We start from the raw sequence: 27,001 nt of genomic DNA on the forward strand, positions 1-27,001 counted from the left end.
TTCCTCAGGAATGTCAACCGGCCTTTTCTTTTTTAGGTCCGGGTTAACCTTGAGGCCAAGGTCGGAAGGAACCTGATGGGCAGCTGGAGGAAGGTCCTAGGCCTGCGACTGAGCAAGCACCTTCGAAGATTGACCTTTTCCTCGGTTGGACATCAACTCTCGTAGGGTTTTTCCCTTGCCAGCCATGTTGTCTACTTCCTTGTCTGAAGAGTCATCCGAGCAGGCTATAATAATCGGAGCTCCAACCACGGAGTTTCGATCCTGCTCTCCTTTAGGGTCCGAGAGCTTAATCAAGGGGGCTTTATCAACCTCCTCTTCAAAATAGAACTCGTCTATCTCCTCCTCAGGAGAAGGACAAGATGATTCGGTCTCTCCTTCGACTGGCGCAGCGACTTCAAGATTGTCGAGTGGAGGCAATTGCGTGGCCAGTGGAGGATCCTGAACACCAGGTAGCACGACCGGCTTACCTTCTCGGGTCAGAAACTTGTGCTTGGACACGTCAATCCTAGCCAACCTTGGACTACCAGCTCTGATGGCGTGGCCAATGGCTTGGAAGGAACGGGTTAGTGGTTGATAGCCCAAAACCAAATGACACGCGCGTAGCTGCCCGTCCTCGGCAACGTAGACTTCTGACCTTAGAAGATAGTTCAAGGCCAGAACGTTCACGTGACTCAGCTTGGGGGTAACCAGAGCTCTATCTACAAAACAGCCGAGAAGGAGATTAGAGTCAGACTATAAAATTTATGACTTAAGTAAAAAAGAGAGTAAATCCGAGGAGCTAAGCCCCTTCCCTAAAGGATTGGCCTTAAAGGCGCTGCACCTGGAATTCCTGCTTGAGTTGGACAATGAAAACCATCGCTCCATTTTCCTGAGGCAATGAGGAAGTCATCCTTCATAGTCTTATTGGTTATGGGGAGACAGGTTATTAGCCTAACCACCTCGGATCAAGATTTAAGGTAATACCCTCCCTTCTCAACGTAGTGGCACTCGTACATGTGAACCATATCATGCCAGGTCAGGCCCAGACCCATTCGCTCGTTCAAGACATCTATGCAGCCTAATACCCTGAACATGTTTGGAGCGCACTGGTGTGGTGTCAACCTATGGTGGAACAAGTAGTCCCGGGTAATCCTATGCATGGGAAGTGTCATTCCTCCTTGTATAAAGGCAATCATAGGAATGACCACTTCACCCATGTCTCTATCTAACAGTACTCATTCTGGGGGACAGTATCGCAAAACCACTCCCTGCAGGATGTGGTATTTTGCCCTAAAGGCCTCCATGGCAGCCGGAGTGTCTACTAGGTCTTTGAATCTACCCATCTAGGCTGAACTGGAGGGACGGAAATAAAAACCGAGGAGAAAAGTAAAATCCGAGGAGAAATTCGAAGCGACGAAACGAACGGAACTTACGGGTATCTTACAAATGACCAGTGAGATGCTTGAAAATCTCTTCTAGGAAGGACGCTTTGCGGAAACGATTATGGAAATTTGAAGAATGGAAGTGCTCGTAGATTTCTGGGCGCTGGAGTTCTCTGGACTTCTGACGTGCAGATAAAAAAGAAAAAATGAGCCTCTCTGGCGCTTTATATAGCAAGAGGGAGAGAGAAAATCACTCCCGCTAAAAAATTCAAGGAAAAACGCTGGCCATCAGATCTACACCTCGCCGTTGGATAAAGGAGACATAAAGCTGCCTGGAGTAAATGGTCGCGCCTCGTAAATTGTGGCGTGTCAAAAGTAACCGTCCACACGTGCGGACCAAGACCTTATTAATTCCATCCTAATGTCAAAACCCCGCTTTTCTCCTCGGAAGGAGATCAAAACCGGAGTTTTGAGGGGCTATTGTGGGGACCGGCCCAGAATAATAGGTTGGCTGGGCCTTGGGCCCGTCCGAGGACCATTCTGTCCGAGGAGACGTCGCGGCCCAGAATCCTTGCTCAGGCCCACTGGAGCATAGAGAACACGTCCGAGGAGTAATTCCTCCTCGGACGTTCCAAAATCCAGGTCAAAGGTGCGTCTCAGCTACTGTAGTCCTCTCTCCAAGCACGTAAAAAGAAAGGAGACCCAAAATATCCCAGCAAAAGCTGCCACTACCACATTAAATGCACCACAGCTACTCTCCTGGCCGTATTAATGAAGAGAAGACCCCTGAACAGTGCTACCTTGGTCACTGCAACTCACAAAGAACTGGTAAGGGTGTCTGATGGGACAGGTGCTCAAGTAGGGGTTTGGATGATCAATAAGTGTAAGGCCCAGATGATAAAAGAGGGCCTATATAATATGTAAGAGTCCCCCAAGAGAGGGGGACGGAGGAAAAAAGGAGAGAAGGAACAGAGGAGCAAAATCTCACTATACGAATGTATGCCGTGAATAAAATTTCCCCCTTCACATCCACTTTCTTCATTCTTGTTTCTATATCTCTTGAGCCCATGCAACGAACCGTTTAAGCCAACTGGAACCAAGTTCTTCAGCCCACACTCTACAAAAATTCATTATGTGGGACTTTTTGGGCCAAGACTTGACCACCCAGGGTCGGGTCAACTAAAATCGTGTCCCTACATCAACTTTTATATTTAATTTTTTCAAAAAAAAAAGTTTCAAATGATTTAGAAGCTAATACTAGTAGTGCAATATTGCCAATCACTAATGTTGAGGAAAATCTTGATGTCCCAATTGAGGAATTTTGAAAGTTCCAATTGAGAAAAATCCTAATGAGCCAGTTGAGGAAAATCTCGACGTTTCAATTGAGGAAAATCTTGACATTCTTAATGAGGAAAATTTTTCCCTCCTAATTCTAAGTCCTAACTCCATCCCTGATACTAATCATAATTAATCATCTTGACAATTTAAAAATAGATTTTTTTTTTTTGAAATGATACTATAGTTACGACAAATTTAGCCATATAAATCTTATAAATTAATTTTTTAACTTTTAAAACACAACAAAATATAATTAAGAAAATTATTTATTATGTTATTAATGTGTTACTTATATCGTGTCACGTTAGTTTTTAAATCTTTTATAATAAATTTGACAGCAGCTTTTAACATTTTCTAAAATTTTGTATCCTCAAGACTAGTATTTTTTGGCTTAATATTATCCTCAGACATATTGTTAAGCAAAAGTCTTCCCTGAAAGTATTTTGGTGGTGTTAATTGCGCAATCAAACTCATGAGAGTGGGACTTCTTCTTTCCGCCAGCCAGAACTGTAGTCGATCAAACCTACAACACCGTTTAAAAGTTTTGCATAGTGTGCAATATCGAGGGCTTGCATGTGTGCGTGTATATATATATATATATATATATATATGTATTCTCTTCATTCTCCTCTCCAATGCAGATTCAACTCATACTCCTTCAAAACCCTTCAAAGGTTTTGGAGTATAGCAATTAGCACCAAGCTAGTTTCCAAGCAACAATGAAGGCAGGCGCTGTTGAACTTGATGAGAGGAAGAGTTTTAAGCCAAGGGTTGGCTTGAATAGAGGGGTGTCCATCCTAGATTTCTTCCTAAGCCTAGTTGCAATTCTGGGTACCCTAGGAAGTCAACTAATGAAACGCTTCCTTTATTTTGTTATACAGTTCATTTGGTTCAGGGCTGAGTATAAAGATCTTCAAATGTGTATGTATGTCGTATCTTCCTGACCTCCTGACCATTGAGTACTTTATGTTTGTAACAATATGCTACTTACATTTTACAGTAAATAGCATTGGTCTTTTTTATTTTGGCACGAAAAAGGTATAACTCCTTATCTATCTTGATCCGTTGTTACATTTTAAAATTTGATATGTCAAAATTGAGCGTTTTAAAATTGAGAGACTAAAATCAAACACACCCCATATTTTGGAAACCCAAAATACGACTTATCTTATATTTAAATATATCATTGTGTGCATATGTTAACTGTGCCGAGTAATGCTTGTTAGGATCTTTAGATTGTTAGCAAATTCCATGAAAAAATGATTTATTTTTATTCTTATTAATTGAACAGTGTATTGTAAATTTGTTTGGGAGCTTATTCTATATTGGGTGGAAGTTGGTTGAATTGGAAGTCAAAATTGCAAGTTGAAGAGTTTCGCCCCAAGTGAAATTCCAATGTCCAACGAATTTATCAAGCAAATTTGATTTTTGAAAGCAGTCACCCAGATGATTAGCTTGGCTCTCAGAAGACCTTGGCTCGAGCAAAAATGTTAGAACCTAAGAGAAATCAGTTCAGATTTTCTCTACCATTCCCGCCCTTTGCCCACCTATATAAGCCTCATTTCCCTCAATTTTTTTACACCGATAAACTCCCAAGTGAAGTGTTAGAACCGTAGATCAAAAACTCATGTTCTTTCTACCTTCTACCACATACCATGAGATGAGATTTATACCATCACTTTCTACAATATGTTCAAAGTTATAAGAGTTAATTGGTGATTGGGGAATTATTGGAGCAACCCAAATTCAATTTATGGTGGATTGAAGATGCAATTGGAGCACAATTGTGAATCTACAAGCTAAAAAATAGAGAAAAAGCTTGAGTATAAGTTTGCTGCGTTACTAATTGGAGGATTTTGTGAGTGATTTGTGCCGCAATTATCTACTTAGTGAATTGGTTTCAGTGGTCTAAGCCATAGGGAAGTTTTTCTACCAATTTTGTAGATTTTTCTCTTCGATAACACATCAATGTATTATTTTGTGTTTGGTTTTCTATGGTTGCCTATTTACATGCTTTAATATGCCTATCCATGCAATGTTTATTATCCATGCTTAATTCAATTGGCTAAGCACTTGTATTTAGAATTAATTGGTAGGTTAGGCTAAAAATTTATTAACTAATTGTTTAAAAGTTGGGGTTGAAATTAATACATAAGTTGGATTAAGTATTTCTCAAAGTTACGTTAATACTATTTTTACTACAAATTCTAAGTGACAACGTTAATACCATTATGTTGTGATATTGTATCTAGCAATCAATTCCATACTCAAATTTTTTTTAAAGCTTTGAAAATAAAGAAAAAAGGGAAAAGTGCACAAGACGAACTGACTTTGGGTTGGAATCAAATTGACCCATTGTCCTTTAATTTGAAATAAAAAGACCTTGTCCTTTGAGAAAATTTTAAAATTCTGTTAATAAATTCAAATAAATTTTACTTTTAAATGTATATATTTTTAAATTGAATCAATTGCTTCTCAAATGTTGTATTTTTCATCCAATTATGTTAAATTTTCAATGCACGAGTTGACAGTACTTCTTGAAATGGTTAATGCCTACAATATATGAACGCACCATAAATTTCAAGCACTTATTAGCTACAAGGTTATTTATTTTTTATTTTGGTTTTAGAAGGAGCATAGTTCTGGTTTAGTTTAGTAGTTTACTATTTCTATCTTTTTGAGATAAAAGGTTGAAACTTATATTGACTATTTCTATTTTTATATGATCTTTGTAGGCTAACATGATTGTTAAGAGAGTGATTCTCCAAAAGAGAGAGAGAGAGAGAGAGAGAGACGTTGTAAAAAAAATGCCATTTTACAACATCAAACACCTACTTTATTATTTTACCACATCATTTTACAACATCTCATTTATCAGATGTTTTATACTTCAATTTTATACATTAAAATAATATTTATATCACATTAAAATAATATATTAAATTCCTCCCCTCATCCTCATCATCATCATTTATCATCAACAACCACCGCAACAACGACATCAACAACAACTAGAAAAATTGTTGCCGCCACAATCACCAGGAAAAAAAAAAAAAACACAACCACCAAAATCAACCCACAACCGCCGCCAAATCCACCACCAAAACAGAAAAACAAAGACAAAAACAGATCAGAAATCATCATCATCATCAACCATCACTGCAACAACAACCAGAAAAATTGTTGCGGCCACAATCACCAGGAAAAAAAAAAAAAAAAAAAAAAAAAAAAAAAAAAAAAAAAAAAAAACCACAACCACCAAAATCAACCGTCGCCGAATCCACCACCAAAGCAGAAAAACAAAGTCAAAAACAGATCAGAACAGAGATCGGCACCACCACCGATTCGCCCACTAGTCGACCCACCCACTACCACCGATTCGCCCACTGCCATAACTCACAATCCGAACCCACCCACCACCGATCTGCCCATCTGAACACACCCATCAAACCACAGCCAAAAAAAGTGAATGGAAAAAAGAAAAAAGGAAAAAAAAAAACAACCCGAAGCGGAATAGAGTAGATAGACGAACGGCGGCGTCGAGTGGTGGTCTTTGCCGAACCACCATCACCCAAACCCACGAAATCAACCCAGACTCACACCTGTCGAAGAACCGAACCATGAATCAACCTAGACCCATGAAATCACGAACAAGGACGATCCACCACTACCCACGAAATCAACTCGGCCCACAAAGAAAGATCAACAATCAAAGAAAGAGAGGGAGAGTCAGAAAGATAGAGAAAGAGGAGACACAGACAGAGATGGAGAGGCGGAGAGAACGAGAAAGAGAGAAGAGAAAAAATAAAGATGTAGAGGCGGAGAGAACAAGAAAGAGAGAAGAGAAAAAATAAAGTGAAAAGAGAGGAGAGAGAAAAGAATTAAAAACTAATAAAATTTATACCATTTTTATCCGTACCGTTGCAAATTTGCAACGGTACTGTTCATATGTGGTATAATTTTTACCATTTGGAACATCTGATAAAGCTCTATTTTTGTGTTTGATGTGCTAAATGTGCCAAAAATTTGGCATTTGGCACATTTAGCACATCTGCTGCGGGTGTTCTAAAATAATTACTCTATATGTTCTATTTTTAGACTCTATATATATATAGAGAGAGAGAGAGGAAAGTAAAAAGAAAAAAAGAAAAAAAGGAACTACCTGTCGGCCACTGTCTCTGGTAATTGATGAACCTTTGTGTGGTCCAGCTCATACAAGCAACTACATTGTTAGTCATTGGTCGCTGTCCACGCATGCAATTTTTACTTAGTTGGGTTAAAATTAATACATAAGTTGGATTAGGTATTTCTCAAAGTTACGTTAATACTATTTTTACTACAAATTCTAAGTGACAACGTTGTTGGCGGAGGGAGGTGGGAGACCGGGGGGCCAAGGCTTGTGGCTTTTCCAAAATTGCCCCTTATCCATTATATTGTGATATTGTCTCTAGCAATCTATTCCATACTCAATTTTTTTTTAAAGCTTTGAGAATAAAGAAAAAAGGGAAAAGCACAAAAGACGAACTAACTTTGGGTTGGAATCAAATTGACCCATTGTCCTTTAATTTGAAATGAAAAGACCTTGTCCTTTGAGAAATTTTAAAATTCTGTTAATAAATTCAAATAAATTTTACTTTTAAATTTATATATTTTTAAATTGAATCAATTGCTTCTCACATGTTGTATTTTTCATCCAATTATCTTAAATTTTCAATGCACGAGTTGATAGTACTTCTTGAAATGGTTAATGCCTACAATATATGAATGCACCATAAATTTCAAGCACTTATTAGCTACAAGGTTTTTTATTTTTTATTTTGGTTTTAGAAGGAGCATAGTTCTGGTTTAGTTTAATAGTTTACTATTTCTATCTTTTTGAGATAAAAGATAGAAACTTATATTGACTATTTCTATTTTTATATATATATAAAAGAAAGTAAAAAGAATAAAGAAAAAAGAACTACTTGTCGGCTTGAATCTTTGTCTGGTCCAATCCCTTACCGCAGTGGGACGGAATCTGTGATATCCATCCAGCTCATACAAGCAACTACGTTGTTAGTCATTGGTCTTTTCGCTGTCCACGCATGCAATTGTTACCTAGTAGGGTCACGACTCACGATGATTTGGTTACTTTTGATAGGCATTCCATTCACGCGTTGCTCTTTACAAAAAGGATGGCGTCTTTTATACAGAGAGATGCAAAACTATAGTGTATCCAAAAACATAAATAAATAAAAATAATGCGAGACTATAAAAACTAATAAAGTCGTTACATTATTACAAATTTTATATATTACTTTTTGTGTACTATTTTATACTCAATCAATTATAATTTGTTATTTTTAAAAAAGAATTATGATGTTATTTAAAAAAATTAAATATTAAAAAAAAAATACAACTGGTAAAGAGAAATGTTTTTTAGAAAATAGTTTTCAATTTGGTGAATTACAAATGTAGACCAGGATTGGACAAAAGGAGTGTAGCAAATGACTTGCCAAGAGATTATGACCCTCTAAAGTGGTTCAGAATCTTCATATTATACTATATCATTTTTCACTAACAATATCTTTAAAGATTTTTTCTAGCATTACAATTTTTGCCTCAACTTTAATGCAAGGCCTGCCCTATCACCTAGGGCCCCTACTAGAAGAAGGCCCCAAAGATGGGGCAAAAATTGATTATATATATATATATACACGTGTGTGTGTGTGTTGGAGATATAAAAGAATTTATTAGTTTCACACTTTTCTTCCACTTATGTGCTCCAAAATATTGAGTAATGCTAGATATAATACAAATTTTAATACACAGATCTTACAAATAAATGTGTCATCAATCATAATAAATACTTCATATAGTAAAATGCTAGAAAAACTATAAATTTTACTACATAGCTTTTGTAAACTGATGTGATAATGAATATGATTGGTAGACTTCAATAACCTAATAAATGCATATTTGAATTATTTTTTGTGATTGATGATACAATTTTGTAAGCGCTATATTGTAAAATTTAGAGCATTCATCCTCAACATCCTTCATTCAAATATTTGTTTATTATTTTTTCAAAGTGTCACATATCACATTTATTACTCCGTTAATTTGTAAGTTTTTTTTTTTTTTTTTGTTGTAAAATTTGTTATACCTTTAGTATTTTTCCAAAATCAAAAACCAAAAAATAATAATAGTTATATTAAAAAGTAAGAATAATTTAATTTTCTTTTTTAAAATTTATGATGTAAAACACTAATTAAAAATATTATTTTAAATGATAAAAAAAAAAATAAATAAAGGCCCATTTGAAACTCTCACCGACAGATTTGTGATCAAACTTGTAACACAAAAGTTATATCTACAAATTTTCTCGTCTCTAAAATAATGATTTTCTCGAAAGAATTTATCTGTCACACCACTAAAAACTTAAACGCCGTAAAAGTAAAAGGCATTTCTAAAGCAAAAGGCATTTCTAAAGAACTGACACATGTAAACGTCCCCCTATTTTGAGGAAAAAAACTTGTCTTTTACATCCATAGGTCCATAAACCTATTTTGTCTTTTTCTAAACTAAACAAAGATTTGTGAGACCCACTTAAAACCCACATTTTTTTTTTCTTGCCACATTGTTCTCAAACATTAGTCTTTCTCAAGGAGTTTTTGTTTACTGCATTGCTATTAATACCATTTCGGACCGTTTTGGTTTGTCCAATGGAATGAAATATTTCGGTATCGGTCGATTTTGGCGTACTGTTTCAGGATGTTTCGAAGTTCTTAAAAAATAATTTATATATATTCTTGTAGAACATAAAATTATCAACTCTAATAAATAAATAACTAAATATCAAATAATACAAATCATTTAGTCTTAACTCTTAAATATCAATAACTTGAAATATAACATCAATTTAACATCACACATTATGAAGATTACAAGACAATAACTAAATATCAAATAATACAAGATTTACTCCTCCTCATCATCATCCATGAGAGAAGGATCAAATTCATCATCAAAAGAACTCCCAAATATAAATTAAAAAAAAAAAAAAAAAGTTAATAACAGGCCAAATTCGGTACTGGCCGAAATTTGCATCTTGGCCGGAATGGACCGAAATGGCTCGAAATTTGACCCAAGGTGACGTTTCGATACAGCGTCTCACTTTCGTGTCTGTGTTTTCGTGTTTGTCCATTCTTGTTGAGACCTATGTGTATTATGTAGTTTGTCCATTCATGCAGTTTAGTTACTATGCACTGCACGTGTTTGTCCATTCACGCCGTTCAGCTACTGTATACTGTGCATGTCTCAACATTTAGTTACTTAAACAATTTGTCCATCCTTGCTGGGACCAACGTGTGCACTGTTTAGTCTTATTTTAAAGTTATTTGCTACAGTGTTTTCAATTTTTAACAAACTAAACGGTATCCAAACAAACAAGTGTCTTTCTCACAACTCTCATACAAATTTGTTCTTTATATTAATAATCAAAATAAAGGAAAAAACTATTTATGTCCTTTTATATCACACTAAAACCTTAGCCTCAACTAATCTCTCCCACTTTTTTTTATTATTTTTTTATCTTAGCTTTTTCACACTTCCAAACTCTCAATTTTGGCTATAGACCCAAATTTTAATTACTTAAAAGAATAAAAAAAGAAATGTTGAATTCTGCATAATTTTTTAAGAACATTCAAGACAGTAAGAATACAACTTTATAGGTATATTACTATATTATTAACACTTTTATATTAATTTATTTTAAAGAAACAAATTTACATATTTAAATTCTATATATTTAGATTAAATTATATGTTTAAATGAATTAAAATTTACAATCATATTAGGTTTTGTATGACAATTACTTAAGTTATTTATATAAATGCTTATCTATTTCATTATTAGTATTGATTAATAATATTTAGATTAATTTTACTTTTAATTTTGTCGCTTTGAATTAAAAACTTAGCTCCAATATTGTTCATTATCATATTAATTTGTAAAAGTTATGTAATAAAAGTTGTAGTTTCTTTAGTTATTTCCATATGAGATATCATTACTGGTAACCAGAATTGAACAAAAAATATGGTAAAATTTAGGTATACTATTTTTGGTGTATATGTTAAATTTCTAAATTAAATTTAATCGGATTACATTAAACGTAATTGCACGAAGTGTCTAGAAATGAGTTACAAAGAAGTTGCGTTGCCAATATCAATTACAAGTGTACGTCTTATTCAATCCAGCTTTTGGAATACTTTTATAATTTTTAATAAATCTTTTCACCTTTTACCATTGCTTGACTAAGATTTATAAGCACGACCAGGGCATTGGAATCATCATTGATCGTTAAACTTTTCTTCTCTACAACAATCAATTCCACAGTCCACACTTCTAGTGTAGAGGAAAAATTGCCTTCAAGTACATATTAACTACATTTGGTGGTCCTATACTGAGGGAAGCTCCTGAATCCACTTGATGAACTATTTTCTTCAGGTAAATGTAACTTATCTATACATGCATTCTCACATCTTTTGTTTCTCCTCATGTCATTCTTCTTTCTTATTTTGTTTGACGAAAAGAGTACGGTTCTTTCATATATTATCTCGATGTTTTTCCTATTTCGCACGCAAACATCCTATTTTCAATATTCGTTTGTTAATCAAGTTCAAACATAAAATCATATGCAATATGTATCTATCAAAATGGAAGTCCATGTTCTTTTAAAAACTAAAAACTATTTATTATTAATATTGTACTAAATTTCACTGCAAATCTTACTTTTTACTATATAAACTTTGTAAAATTTTAATATGCATTTAGTTATGCTTATTTGTAATTATATATCATGTATATGCATGAGGTTACAAACTATATATATAATTCAATTATATCTCAAATTGGAGTCTAATTTTATATCATTTGTCCTATCTAATTTTCTTAATTTTTGTGCAACTATTTACTACACTACAAAAATTGAGGAGTCAAATTAAATTTTTTTTTTTAAATTTTTTTGGTGCTAAATGAGATATTAAATGAGAAAACCATAGAATCAAAATTAATAAACCATTAAAAAAATTACCATTGTTGATTTATTGTTCTTATAGTATTATTATTAGGGTCCAGTTAACAAGTACCCTTAGGACATTTGTTAATGAACTATTTTAGAAATATTTTGATACTATTTTTTATGGAAAATACAAAAAATTGTAAAAAAATCAATTACTTTTTTTTTCATAAAATATTTTTTAAACCAATACCCTTAGAGCATTCGTTAATTTTTTTCCTTATTATTACTATTATTATTATTATACAAATAGGGACAAACTAAAATTGAGAATTTCACAAATAACAATTTAATTTATTTTATTAATTTGTTTCAAATAAGCTTATATTTATTTTATTACTATTTTATAATTTCAAACATATAAACACTATATATTATATATAAACTCAGTAAAATTTTAATACGCATTTAGTTATGTTTATTTGTAAATGTATGGAGTTACAATCTAATTCCATTTTATTTTGAGATATAATTTTGACAATATTTATTATTGAAATTTCTCTTTCATAATTGTAGTAGAAATTGAATAAGCATAAGTACATCAACTCTAAAAGTAAATTGTTATGAAATTAATTTTTTTGGTCCTTACTAGTTTTATAATTTCTTGAAGTCCAAATGTCATATTAGTTTATGCTCATAACTTTTCCTTAAAAAAAAAAAAAAAAGGTTTATAACTACGAATTACCATTTTCAACAATAGTTTTTCAAAATTTTAAGTGTTACGGATAATACTTTTTATTTTTTCAAGCAAACAAACACCATCAATTCTAGAGAAATACATGTGCCTCTCAAGGATGCAGAGTTAAGCTATGAATAAGCAAATATACTGAATTTTCACTAAAAATTGATGTTTTAATTCTTAAAATTAAAAATGAATTGAAGCATAGAAAATATGTAATTGATAATGATGTTCAATTGGAATGATGTCCAAAATTTCCAAATATTGGGGTGCAAGTTTTTCAATTTTAGGGTTAAGTATGATTTTTTAAACACAAAATTTCAAATTTTTGTGTTTGTGTTGATATACCAAAATTTCTAAATTTCCTCTTAGTCTGTACGTAGTTTCACCTTTGTGTTGACAGACCAAAATCTGTAACGCTTCCTATTAAAAAATAAATTAGTAATTCTATAATGCTTGGGTCTGATGTTTCAACCAATAGCCTGAAGGGTGAGACTAGATGGATCTTTATTTACCCGATAAGATTTTGAATCAAAGCCATAAGTACTATTTGGTTTGAGTAATATTAGAGATATACTTTATTTTTCATCACTGCTAGTACTAACCATTACATCCTTTTATTAGGGCCAACAACTGATACAACTTTCATTATACACTAATAAAAACATGTTATGTCACTAATAAAAAAAGGTATGTATCTAAAAGAAAGTTCAAGGACACAATTTTTGTTACAATTCTAATGTGATCAATTGGGGAAATTATTGTGTACTCCCAGAATACCATAAATGCATACTCCCTCCTCTCACATGAATGATGGGTCCCACTAATTAAATTCATGGTGGGACCCATCATTCATGTGAGAGGGGGGAGTACACATTTATAGTACTCTGGGAGTACCTAATAATTTTCAGGTCAATTGTGAGTGGTAGAAAAAAAGAAAGAAAGATTAGTCCATATAGAAGTAATGATCCATCACTTATATAGTCCATCACACCGAGTTGTGATAAAAACTGTGTCATGATAGGGGAATTGCTTTATCAATATGTGTTTGTTTTGAACATGAGAGGATTTCTTTTTAGAAAAAGAGAAAAAAAAAATTTTAAATTAGGTTTAGGGATAAAATATATTCTTTTCATTTCGAGATAAACTAAAATTTTAAAATGATTCCATAACAAAGGAAAATTTTAAATTACTTTAATTGTCCTAAAATTTCATTTACTTTGTATTATGGTTCAGGTTACATGATTTTGATAATTTAAAAAAATGCCATAGGCATAAACATTTTTTACAACTATTTGTACAACTACAACCTTCTAATATGGACAAATTGTTTATTTCCACATGAATTCACCACTTTGTTATCTCTTATTCACAAATTTGACATCTCAGTTATTGTAAAAAATTTTGTTTATGAAAAATTATTTTTCCGATAAAGACTCAAACCTAATAATTAAGCACATGCCATAAAACGCGAATACTATTCTCAAAATATTGGATTCTGTCTCAACTGAGATCTATTAATGCTTTTGTTTCAATAATAAGTTGATCTTGCCTCTTCAAGAGATGAGATTCAGGTGGACCATTTTTTTAAAAATCCCACATTGACGTCAACCAGATTAGCCGATTCACATGAAACTTGTATCTTCAAAATATGAGTTTCATGCTCAACCTCGAAGAGATGAGTATTTTTTAAATTGTTTTTAAAAAGGTAGTTTTCAATTAACTTTCAAACAATGCTATTTTGATAAATAATGCTCCAAAGAATATTATCATGCAAAAAAGTCATGAGAGTCTTACACCCAATTAAGAAAAGAAAAACTTCTGGTTGGCCAAAATTACAAACAATTATAATTATAGGGTTTGTCCTTTTTGATAAACATAAGAATTATCTCTTTGTGCTTGTCGAACTAATTTAGCTTATGTAAAGAACTTGTAGATAGATTTCGTCATGCATCACACTATTTATATGTAATATGGAATCTTCCTTTTCAGGTACGCAAAAGCTAATTGATAAGTTGCAATGGCAGCAAATGATGTCAATTCTAACGATGGTAAATGTTTTACTTTTCCACCGTTTAATAGTGTAGGCATTCTCTGACTAAGATATCACCAAAGTCAGCCATCATTAATTGTTTTTTTAAGAATGCATTCTCAGATTAAGATCAATTTTCAATTCAAACTATGTTTTTCTATATCTCCATAATTCAGTGAGAGATTGAACCCTAGATATTTTCGTTGGAACATCTTAGTTAAACTACAAAATTTTAGACCAGTACAATAAAATCTTATTTCTTGTTATAAGTGTTTTATATTCTCAGTATATATTCTACCAATTTCAACTTATCATGCACAATTTCTTTTTTTTCATTACAAATAAGTGAAGCTTATAAAAAAAAAAAAAAAATTTGAACGTTAAATATTATAGTTGGAGTACAAAATGGAACATTAAGAATATGAGAGAAGATTTTTATTCTATAAAATATTTTGCACTATGATTGCTACTAATTAGCAACATTTTCTTTTTACACATGAAGTCAGTGGGGACTGTGGGAGGCTTTATCTGGCTGCGCTGAAAGGTGATTGGAAATCTATTGAGGACATGACAAACATTCAAAGACGTCTTAATTGGAACGAAGAAACCACTCTTCATATTGCTGCTGCAGCTGGAAATGTGAAAATTGCCGAGATGATGCTAAAGAAAAATCCTGAGCTGCCAAACCTAGGTAGGGTGAAACCACTCTCTATGGCTGCTTTCTTAGGACACAGTCAAATGGTGCAATTTCTTTATCCTGTGACTACGATAGATAATTAAGCCAGATGACCGGGATGATATATTTATCAATTGTGTTAGAAAATTAAGACTTATACGGTAAGCATAAGTTATTATAATGTTTCCTGTCTTTTATTTATTTATTTTTTGGTTTTCACATTTTGATTTTGATTTTTGTTTAAATTTTTTTTTTTTGATAATTTGATAACTACAATAGGGAAATAGGTCTGAACCTTGAATATCCTGGAATTACGAGAAGGTGACGTCAATTAGTTAAGCTATTCATAATTTTAATAATTTTGTCATTCTAAAATTGATTTGAAGTTCAAAACATTATCATGACTTAAACATTTTCTAAAATAAAATATCTCTTTCCAAATAAGGACAAGTTATACAATTCACTCATTTTCTAAATGAGGTATCCAAGTATTGACAAATGGGAGATTATGGTACGGATTTGTATTCTGATCGTTCATTTTCACTTCTGATCGTTCATTTTCACTTAATAGCTTAAATTTTTAGTTTCGAACAAACTTTACTATGCCATCTTTTTTTTGGGGGGGGGGGGGTGTGGGTGGGTTTGAAACTATGGTATCCAATAATTTGTAGTATTGTGATATATATATATATATATATATATATTTATATAAAATATTCTTCGTCTCTTGTTATGATCAATATTCATGGCTCTCTAGTCTCTAAACAAAAGTTCCAAGGCCCGGCTGACACTAGTAAGGGCAAAACTAGAGTATGAGGGGGAAATGTTGCCAAGAGGAACTGTTGCTTGTCTTTTTCATATGATTATCAGATTATAGAATTCCGTCCATGAATACTTTTACTTGAAATTTTTGTTTTTCGTTTAAAATAATGTAGGAGTAGCCTTGCAAATGCTGGATAAGAACCCCGATTTAACTACCGCTACAAACTCGGATGGAAAGACTGCATTGCATGTGTTAGCTCACAAGCCTTCTGTATTTGTTAATGAAAGTCAGCTGGGAGTTTTGAGGAGACACATCAATATTCCATGTGAGTTATTGTGGCTTTGATTTATTTATTTAAATTTGATAGTTACTACGGAAAAATTGGGATTTGAATACTAGATATTTTGGAAATACTAGGAGATATCAATCTGATAAGTTACAAGGTAATGTATTTCTTAACCATGTGATATGACATAAAAAGACAAATGATGTTTTTTTTTTTTTTTAATATATATACAAGATAGAATTTTTACTCTAGGCTAATCTAGATGTATATGTATGTGAAGATTCCTCCTGAAGACTTGAACTCCGGTCTTTACCCCCCACATCTCATACTTGTGAAGTGACCACCGCACCAAGAATACGCGGTGATAAAAGACAAATGAGTTAAACACTCTTGTATATGGAAAATTTTAGATTCCTTGATTGATTTTAACATAATTAAATGTTATTGATTATAGATTTCAATTGCATTTAAATTAATAACATAAACAAATCATAAAAATAAAGCAATAAGGCATAAAATAAATGACACAGTCACACAAGTGATATGTTGTGTCAAAGTAGGAACTTAATGGCCACATCGGATGGGAAAAAAAAGCACTCTGGGAGTTAGACCCTAAATCCAAGGAAAAATTCAAAATTAGAATCAAAATCTTACAATTGAAATATACTCATATATCTAATTGCTACTTAGGAGTACAATGTGACCTCACAATCTGCTCCATGTTGCTTGGACTCTTTTAATAAAAAATTCTCTACACAAACTATGCCTTGGTACTTCAAGGATCAAATATTCTCATATCTCTTTCTTGAGCTGAATCTTAGATCTTGGTTTTGTACTTGATTTTAGAAAATACAACTCATATAAAACATTAAAACGTACATCTCGTAAAATTAGCCAACTTTAAACCTAACAATCTCCCAACTTGGAAATTCATGACAAAACCCAACTTAACAATAATTCAAGTTTACAGAATAAATAACTAAAACAATACAATGATTTATATAAAAAAAAACCAGTCGATCTGAGAAACCATAGAAAGAACTAGGACAACTGAGATGGTTGACTGTGAAGGTGGGGAGGTATAGGTTATAAAATGTTTAGAGATAGAATGCGTTCCTTTCAAATTGGGTCAAGAAGCTCAAGACTTTTACAACTCACCAGCCAAAGGCACATGGTATTGAGGCTTAGGTTGAGGCAAATTGGACACTCGCATTTTGAGGATGAAACTTGAATTAATTTGGATGAGTGTGTCCATAATCACCATAATGGTGATAGACATGAAATAAACTTCGAACCATTAAGCTTCCTAGAGGGAATTCTAGATATAAATGTAGACCAAGACCTACGCTTAGAAAATTTTGGTCTAATATGCCAACAACCCCATAATAGTGACAAGAAAGAACAAACTAAAATATTTCTTGTAGCCTAGGAGGGGGACTCTAGACATGGGTTTTGAAACTTGAATTTCACTTATGGTCTTTTACCCTTGTTAATTTATCCTAGCTATATACATTAGTCTTAGACTTCTGTTTATGATTCCTCTTGAACGGAGGAGTATATATTATACAACTTTCTGTCTTTAGTGTTAGGCCCTTTGTCAAGCTTGACACTAGTTACTATTTCAAATTTAACTAGTTTCCCACCCACGCTCTTAATCTTGTTCACTTGAGAGGCAAATTGATTTTTGCAAATATCATTCAATTTATTGGTTTCGTCCAATTTTACAATCAATCCTTAATAAGACTTTTTGATATTTAACACAATACCCAAGAAGTCTACTATATGCCATTAAAAGGCCACTATCTTCATTAGAAACATCTTGAATTAAGTTTTCATGCACGTTGAAGTATTTTGACACCGAAGCTTATCAGCAAAAAGTAGAGATCAAGGATCACACTTAAGTCATTAATCCTACACAAAGTAAAGTTGCTCTAATACCAATTGAAAAGAAACATTTAGACCCTTTTGATTAACTACCCAATTAAACAATTTAATCTAATTAAGGGTGTGTTTGTATAAGTTATTAGAATACTATGTTTTGAGTTTAAAATGAGTGTTTATAAAAATAAAAAAAATAAAACTATTAGAAGTTATGGTCGCAACATAGAGTGTTAGGTTTTAAAAATGCTCTTTTAGTCTCTCAAAACGTCTAACCAAACAGACCTTAATAATCACATGATAGATTCTTAACAAGTTAAAACACCACAAGCTAGTAAGTATGTCACCAATATCATAACAATAAATACTAAAGTAAATGACACAACTATATGATGGCAAAGTGGAAAATGATGGACAACATTTCAAGAAAAAATCACTACAAGGGTAAACCCTAATCCCAAGAATGAATCCCCTAATAGAATTAAAGTTTTACAACATGCATGAGACATGTTAATTGTGGACGCAAGGGAGTACGCCTTGGCTTTTTGGAGTGGACCGTGACGGAGGGTGAAAAATGAAGTCACCATGTAGATTAGGTCTAGGAACTATATTGAGTCTTTTGGCCCAATCACTTACATGTATAGGTCTGCATACTAGATTATGGGTTTAGAGTTTGGGTACAGTTTGGGAAGGTGTTATGCATCCAAGACCGCCTAGCTTGTGGACCGGCCTCCATTATATGTCGTTAGGCCATATTTAGATAAAGTAGTTATTAAAAGAGCCCTAATCCTTAACCTAAACATACATCATGCACTTAAATAAAATAAAACACACAACATGTTAAAGATCACAATATAGAAGGAAACAAATAAAACTTAGTCAAACAAATATATTAAAAAAGGAAAAGATAACAAATAAATAAAACACACAAGGAGAAAATATCAAATAAACCAAATATGGAAAAAATACTAAAACAAATATGGAAAATAATTAAACACAATTAATTAACCTAAAGAGAGCCAAACAGAATCAAATAACATGTTAAAAATGATTAAAATAATAAAAACAAAATTTTTCCCTAATCTGGATTCGAGGTGCGTACACATACTCAACTATACATACGTATGGTCAAAACGATGCGAACGTATACTCAATGATGTGTTCGTATCCGTTGGCATAGATTCGAAAAATCACATTTTTATAGATTTAATCAAATAAAGATTTGAAAGATTGAAAATGTGTTAAAAAACACAAGAGTTGTTTAGACCTCCAAATAAAAGTTAGGAATAGTGTGGAATAGTGTAAATGCGAGCAGATAAACAAACAAGCTACTTTAATACATATTCATATAATCACAGCAGTAAAATAAAATGTAAAAGAGTATGGAAAAAAAATGCAAACACAGATAATATGCCGATGTGTTATCGAAGAGGAAACCGAAGAACTCGGCGAAAAACCTCTCTGCATGCCGCCCTCCAAGCGGTAATTGATCCACTAGACAATCAGTTGGGATACATGGATTAGAAAGAAACTCTCCAAGCCTAATCGACCCACTGTACCTAAGCCCTCCAAGCTCCTACTCCAACAAGGCTTCTCGAAACCGTGTCTTGTCTAGTTCTCCGTATCCCGCAACAAGCTCTATGTTGCATCTGCTGTCCTTGGCTTCTTCCAATACTTCCCAGCAGCACCAAAACCTCACTTGACACTCTGAAAGGGTGTGGTAAGTATTTGGGCTACCAACCTCTCAATAGTATGGAAATGGAGAGGTAGGAGTTGAGGAAATTCCACAAGCTATTGTGTAGAGAATTGTGGGTATAACAATTTCTAACTCTCAAGGTGTTTGATTAGGGTTTTCTCTTAGAAGTACTCCTTAACATTTATGGATAATGTGGGTATATATAGTGTGGATACAGAAAGTATGTATCAGATAGTATAGTCTGGCAAAACAGAATGTTTCGCGGGTGTCTCGCGGGAAGGCCTTACCCGAGAGATACTCGTGAAATACAACTGTCTTTATCTGTACTGACTCTTCGCATTTCAATCATGTGCAAGGCATATGCTTCACTTCGCGGGATGCTTAGTTGCGAGCTACCCGCAAGAAATCTTCTGGCTTCAATTGCTTAAGTCTTCACACTCTCTCTCTAGCACACAACCCTTATAATTAAATCCCACAGTAAATACAGAATACAAAAGATTGAATATGATTACAATCAAATTTGATACGGAATAAAAGCCAACTAAATACATAGTTGTAAATCACAACTTTACAAGATATAACATGTGAGATCAAATAAACATGTTAGAAACCCTAAACACTAAACTAATATAAAGAAAACAAAACAAAGCATCAACATAAACAAATACTCAAGAAACAAATCAATAAGTAGTAAACTATATTAAATAAATAAGCACGTTAAACTTTACATAAAACTAAAATAATAAAACAAGAATAACCAAAACAGATTATAAACAACCTAAAATCATATTAACACATATCAAAAGAATTAAAATCAACAAACAAATCAAATAATACAAATAGAGAAACTACATTAAGAAACTCATGTGAATCCTATTAAATAATGAAAGAGTTTGTGGAAAGAACACTCACCTTGCTTAAAATTATGAGTTTGAAGTTTGTTTAACCGACCCATCAGTGCCTACAACACAAAGATTAGATTGATAGAACAAAGGAATTAAAGAAAACAATAGTTTTTAGGAATCATAACTCAAGAACAAAGTTTAATTGAATAAGGGTTTTGAAAAATCAAATTAGAACATTAGTTTTTGCCTTAAAACTAACTAAAGAGAAGTTTTTAATTTGTAAAAAACGTGCTAAGGGACTGTCCTAGAGTTTTGAAAAGGTAAAATAGGATTTCAGAGAAGATGGAGGCCAAAAAATAAGTCTCTCTAGTTAGCATTTTGATTGGAAATATAAAATAAGTATTTATATGTTTAAACTAGGGTTTTCAAACTCTTTTAGAGGGTTTTGGACGTTCCAAAGGGTCTAGGGGCCGGGGCCTATTAAAGAGGGAGGCTTTGGGTCCTAAAAAATGAAGTTCTGAGGTTCTGGAATGTAGTGTGCATTTGCATGCTCGTGCATGCATACGCATGCTCCCCAAAAAATCCTAATTTCAAATGCTCATCTGGTCCAATTTCAAATAGTTATAACTTACTCAATATGAGTTCAAATTAGGCAAATTTGAGTTCAAATTGAAGCCCAAGATGCCTACTTTCCAATGAAACAAACCTCACTTAAAATTTAGTTGTGGATCAAAAGGTATTGTCAAAATAGTGAGCAAATGTCATTTTTTAGCATCGTTTTCAAAGCAATTTGAGTAATTTTGAGTTGTGATTACTTCCAAACTATCAAAATAACTTCAATTACCTTTTGTAGACATGTCAAACTCATCCTTGGGACTGGGGGATTTAAGTTTATTAACCGAGTACAAAATGAGGTGTCTACACTAATGACGCCCACAACTTGATGATTTGAATTACATATCAAATGTACTAGGATAGGCTCTGTGGCTTTAGCATTGATTCACATAACGACATCAACAACAAATTAAGTAGATGATATTTTTGTTTACTCTCTAAACTCAAGGGTTGGAAGGGGGAGGCTAGGATTTTCTCTATGATTAGCTTTTCAAAGTCTGACCCAACAACCTCAACGAAGTCTTGTATAATAGGCTCTTATATAGGCATTCCACTTATGGTTGAAAACTCATGGAAATGATTTCATTAAAACATGTCACTTATTGACTTTTGAATTTTGATTTTCGATTGACTGAGCCATTGTCGAACAACAATTTGAGAATCCTCTTTCGATTGGTCTAAGACATGACCAAAAGCATGTCGAATCCTAGATTTTGATAGATCAAGTGGCGATCGGAATCCTAAAAATTTGTCTTCTTTGAGTTGCATCTTTGACTCTTAATCTTGATATCATGGAATCTACCAACCTAAAACCTAATAACCATACATAAGGAATATATATTCCTTGCAAGAAAATAGCTATTTCATTACAATGTACTAAGCATGCCACAATACAGGAAACACATATACTAGTACCACATGATCTCTTTATACAGATCTATTCGATTCTTTTAATATATTAAATTTCATTGAAATTTGGCATGGTCATGTTCAATTCCAGGGTTGAAATCAAAACAGGCAAACTCAAAGTATTCTCAAGTCAATGAATTGTTAAAAAAATGTCTTCAGGGTTACAGAGGTGATGTTGAGAATTCAAACGAAACCTCAGTGATTTCATCTGTTCTGTTTGAAGCAGCAGAAGTAGGCAACATCGAGTTCTTGGTTAAGCTTATTTGTTTTAACTTTGATCTATTATGGAAAATAAAAGACAATAAAAGCATATTTCATATTGCTGTTGAGAAGCGCCACGAAAGCATCTTCAAATTACTTAATGAGATAGGCTCAATTGGAGATCTAATAGTCGGTAGAAAATTTGAAGATGGAAGCAACATATTGCATTTAGCTGCAAGATTGGCACCTCAAGATAAGCTCAATGCTATATCAGGAGCAGCTCTTCAAATGCAACTAGAACTATTATGGTTCAAGGTACTGATTCATGCGCTTTGTGTTGTAATTGTTGAACCATTTAATAGAATGTTCGTTCCTGTTTGCACACAAATTTTTTTACCTAAAATTTTCAATTTTTTTGGACTAACAAGTCTCTCATGTGGTATTTCCTATGATATGCTATGGAAGGAGGTGGAAAAGGCCGTAAATCCTGCATTCAAAGAAATGAAAAATATTAACGGGGAAACACCATATGTTTTATTTGCGATGAACCATGAGAACTTAAGGAAGGAAGGAGAGAAGTGGATGATGAACACAGCTAAATCATCTATGGTGGTTGCTACACTAATTGGCACTATAGTGTTTAGTGACCAAGCAGCTGATAAATCAAACAGTAGTCCTAAACTTTTTCTGGCCTATTCAATTTCAAGTGCAACAGCATTATTTGGTTCATCAACATCCCTAATAATGTTTTTATCCATTCTTACCTCACGTTATTCATACGAAGACTTTGTTGTATGGTTACCTATTAGGTTGATGATTGGAGTCACTTCACTTTTCATCTCAATTGCCGCCATGATGGTCGCATTTTCTACATCCTTTTCGTTGAGGAATCTTAATCATCAGGAATTGTCATTGTTTTTTGTTGTCATTGGTTTATTTGCTTTTGTACCAATCTTATACGTGTTGCTCAAGTATCGCCTATTAGTTGATATACTTCGATCTACCTTCTTTCAGTTTCAGCCTCAACATCTACTTTTGAAGGCCCCACTGTGTAGTGGGAATCCAACACCCGCTACATAGAGCTAGCGTGCAACATAGCTATTGTTAAGTTTTTAGCAATGGTTAGTCATGATTCGACCAGTTAATCTTTTGTTTCTTTCCATTCTACATATGTGTAAAATGAGTATGTATAAATTCTTTCCAACATATCTTTCGTTTCTTTTGTTTATTCTTATTAGGTTTTTCTTTTTTTCATCTTTTTAATTATTGTTTTGTATATTTATCTACAGTGTTAACTTGTACTAGTTTTGAAGCTGCGCAATAGTAAGCAAACATCAAGAGACTTACGGTTATGGTTTAGCTGCTTTCCACGGATTTACCATGCGGAGAACTTGGATTCGAACCCCTCCCCCTTGTAAACAAACATCAAGAACTTTTTTACGTTGTAAGTGTAAAAAAGAAGAAAAAATAGAGAAAAAAAAATTGGAAAATTAAAGAGGATTATATATGTAAAGTCAAACTTGTAAAGGATAAAGAAACAATTCTAAAGAATCTTAAAATCATACAAAATCAATTCCATAATTCAATATAATATTTTAAATTATAGTGCAGAATTGAACTTGCTCTTTTTACCCAACTTATTACAAAACGAAAATGTGAGAATTTAATCATGTTTCTATCCACCTACAATGTAGAATGACCGACTCGTTTGTTCCACATCATCCGTATACAAAATTGTTAGGTTCTAAAGACTTAGGATTTTATATATTTAGAACTCTAATATGTATTGTTGGCAAACCATGATCAAAACCAGTTGTTTAGTCGTGTTTAGACTTGCTCAAAGTTGGTTATTTTATGTAAAGTTGGAATAAACTGTTGCAGAAGTTATTTAAGCTTCTCGGCCTGGTTCGATTGATCGAAGCTTAGGCTCGATCAATCGAAAATCGGGTCAGAGGCGTTTTTCTGCAAAATTCCAACTCAGTCCTAGTTTTGTTTTAAAATGTTTAGGGTTTTCTAATTTGCCCTAGGTATAAAAGGCAAATCCTAGCCACGTTTTAGTGTCGCTCATATTGCTGTTTGTGTAAATCTCTTGTGAGATTTGTGAGGAGCTTTCCTTTACACAAGTTTAGGATTATCAAGAAAGAGATTTCTTCAAGAGCTTGATGATCATTCAGTTGCTGCTATAAGAACTTAAAGAAACACAAGCTGGTGTGCTTGTACTTGTTGGAGAATCCAAGAAAGAAAGAGTCCGTGGTTTCAGAGTTTGCACGTGATCATGTCAGTAAGTTTCTACTGGTGGGTAGCGATAGGATGTTAGTGGTCTAAGTCCTGTTGAACAATTTTGATTCTTTCATAGTGGATTCAGGTTTACATTGAGGATAGTTAGGTTAAATCTTCCCCAGATTTTTACTAGTTTGGTTTCCTGCGTGATCATATCTTTGTGTTATTTATCTTTCCGCTGTTTTTCATGATATGATTGTTTTGATTGTGATAACCTAGATTTGTTAATTTGAACTAAGTAACAACTTGACTAATTACCTAGGTTAATCCAATTGTGGTTTCAAGGGGTCTAAAAACCATCAAAAATGATGACTCAATTGACGTCAGAGTAAGCAAAACATTTGTCTCTTGACAAAGGTGCTACCACCATGCTCAATCTAGGTTGCGTTCTCAATGGATCTTCCTAATTAATATGGTTAACTTTATTCCAGCATCATTAAATAGATAAGTCAGTTATCTTTGCATAAGTATTTGTCAACCGTTTCCGTTTGAGTTTATAACATAATGGTTGATTAACTTTTAGGTCATTAGCAAAGGGTCTTGCATGGTTTCGTATAAAAGAAGGTTATGGTAGGAATTGTCAGAAATCAAGACTAAAGGAAGAAGAAGTAAGATCAAAAGTGAGTGAAGCTGAAAAGAAAGAAGAAGAAGTTAAACCAGACTAAACAACAAGTAATATTAAGCTGATGTTAGTACTGTTCATCAAACTGTATGTAGTTTAGTCTGTTGGCCAAAATGGCCCATTAGCATTAATTTTTGAAATATTTAGCAACAGAGCACTGTTTCGGAAATAATTAGGAAAATACCACTTTTTCGGGCCCTATAGCGGCGTTTTCCTGCAAAGTTTTTTTATAAGTCCCATAACAGATTCAAGGGGCCCTATAGTGGCGTTTTTAAGCCCTATAGTGATGTTTTTGGGCCCTATAGCGGCGTTTTCCTGCAAAAATTTTTTGTAAGTCCTCATAACAGGTTCAAGGGGCCCTATAGTGGCGTTTTTTAAGCCCTATAGTGACGTTTTCGGGCCCTATAGCGGCGTTTTCGGAAAAAGTGGTACTTCCCTAATTATTTCCGAAACAGTGCTCTGTTGCTAAATATTTCAAAAATTAATGCTAATGGGCCATTTTGGCCTTAGTCTGTTAGTGAACATGTGCCTAGCACGTGTGTAATAAGTATACAGCTGTGTTTTAGTTAGTTAGAAATTAGTTTAATTAGCTGTTCAGTTAGTTTCTTTTCTTGCCCTAATGAACTGTTTATAAATACTTCTGTATGTTCATTATTCATCAAGTTAATGAGAAATTCCTCTTAATAAAGTTTGTCATGGTATCAAAGTAAGAGGTCTTGAGTTTGATCTCTACCTTCTCCAGTCTACTTCCCATTTAAATTCTCAAGTATTGGATCTCACCTATTAATAGGTAGTTTTAGTCCACACGTGAGGGGGAGTGTTAGAAATACGTGGTTAAATAATTAAATTTACTATATTCCAATAGCTTAAGTTTTTTGGACTAATTTAATAAGAATATAATTCTATACCCATGGATTGATTGCAATGCCATCGCTAATGGTGCCATATGGTGGATCAGTGCAAAGCTTGAGAAAGCCATGGAAAGCAATGGTAGTCTCACACATTGATAGGACTTGAACTTGCTCTCAACAAGTGCAATAACATCTTCAGCATGCAAACCATTAGGCAACGCACATCTTGTTGGTCAAGAATAAAAAATTAATAAATATAAACCAATTTAATTATCAAATATATTAAAAAATTAAGTGACACATCATGGTTTGATCTCGGTTAAACCTTGGTCCGACCTCAAAAACCTTGTACCTCTTCCTTTCCCGGTTCATTAAACGGTCCGGGTTTCAAAACCATGGTCTCACATGCAACTTTGCTCTCTCTTGTAATTCAGAATCAAAACAAGGAATGACCAAATCAAGTATTTTGTTATTAATGGCTTGTGATGTGTAAAATAATTTTTGAAATTTTTCATTAAAAAAAATGCAACATCATTGAAAAAAAATGTTCGGTTCTTGTTCTGTTAACCACTTAAGCAATACCAATATCAAAGACATTTCATTTTTAAAATTTAAGAGACCAATAGCACTTGTTTAAAATATAAGGGACCAATTGTACTCGAAAGGTAAACTTTAGAGATTAAAAATATAGTTTCACCTTTTCTAAAGGGCACAACCTGTAAATATTGAAACCACTTTTCAAAGTCAAAAAATATCTTTACTACAAAATTTTCCTCTAGTGTCAGACTTAGAGAAACCCTTTTTGGTCAAAGTCTACCTCTAGTTTAAAATTTAGGAAAAAATATTTGGCAGAGCTATGAAGAAAATATCATTAGGTTCAAGAGGGTTAGTATGGGGTAATTTTATTTTCC

The 27,001-nt window shown here is 33.2% G+C and overlaps 1 protein-coding gene across 4 annotated transcripts; it reads left to right on the top strand.

Annotated features, from left to right (window-relative positions):
* The first annotated feature begins 11,047 nt into the window (after window positions 1–11,047).
* Window positions 11,048–23,890, top strand: LOC115976893. Of its 4 annotated transcripts, none has more exons than XR_004088455.1 (7): window positions 11,048–11,186; window positions 14,429–14,487; window positions 14,971–15,159; window positions 16,080–16,232; window positions 22,228–22,652; window positions 22,803–23,520; window positions 23,627–23,890. XR_004088455.1 is itself a non-coding variant. In XM_031098411.1 (7 exons), exons 2-6 carry the CDS (start codon window positions 14,457–14,459, stop codon window positions 23,415–23,417), a joined length of 1,413 nt encoding a protein of 470 aa, XP_030954271.1. In that variant the 5' UTR covers window positions 11,048–11,186; window positions 14,429–14,456; the 3' UTR covers window positions 23,418–23,458; window positions 23,627–23,890. The 4 variants fall into 4 exon arrangements, 3 of the variants coding, with proteins under 3 accessions (XP_030954271.1, XP_030954274.1, XP_030954273.1); XM_031098411.1 differs by having other exon boundaries at window positions 22,803–23,458; XM_031098414.1 differs by having other exon boundaries at window positions 23,352–23,458.
* Window positions 23,891–27,001: the final 3,111 nt, after the last annotated feature.

This window comes from Quercus lobata, chromosome 2, assembly GCF_001633185.2.
Source record: "Quercus lobata isolate SW786 chromosome 2, ValleyOak3.0 Primary Assembly, whole genome shotgun sequence".
NCBI lineage: Eukaryota > Viridiplantae > Streptophyta > Magnoliopsida > Fagales > Fagaceae > Quercus > Quercus lobata.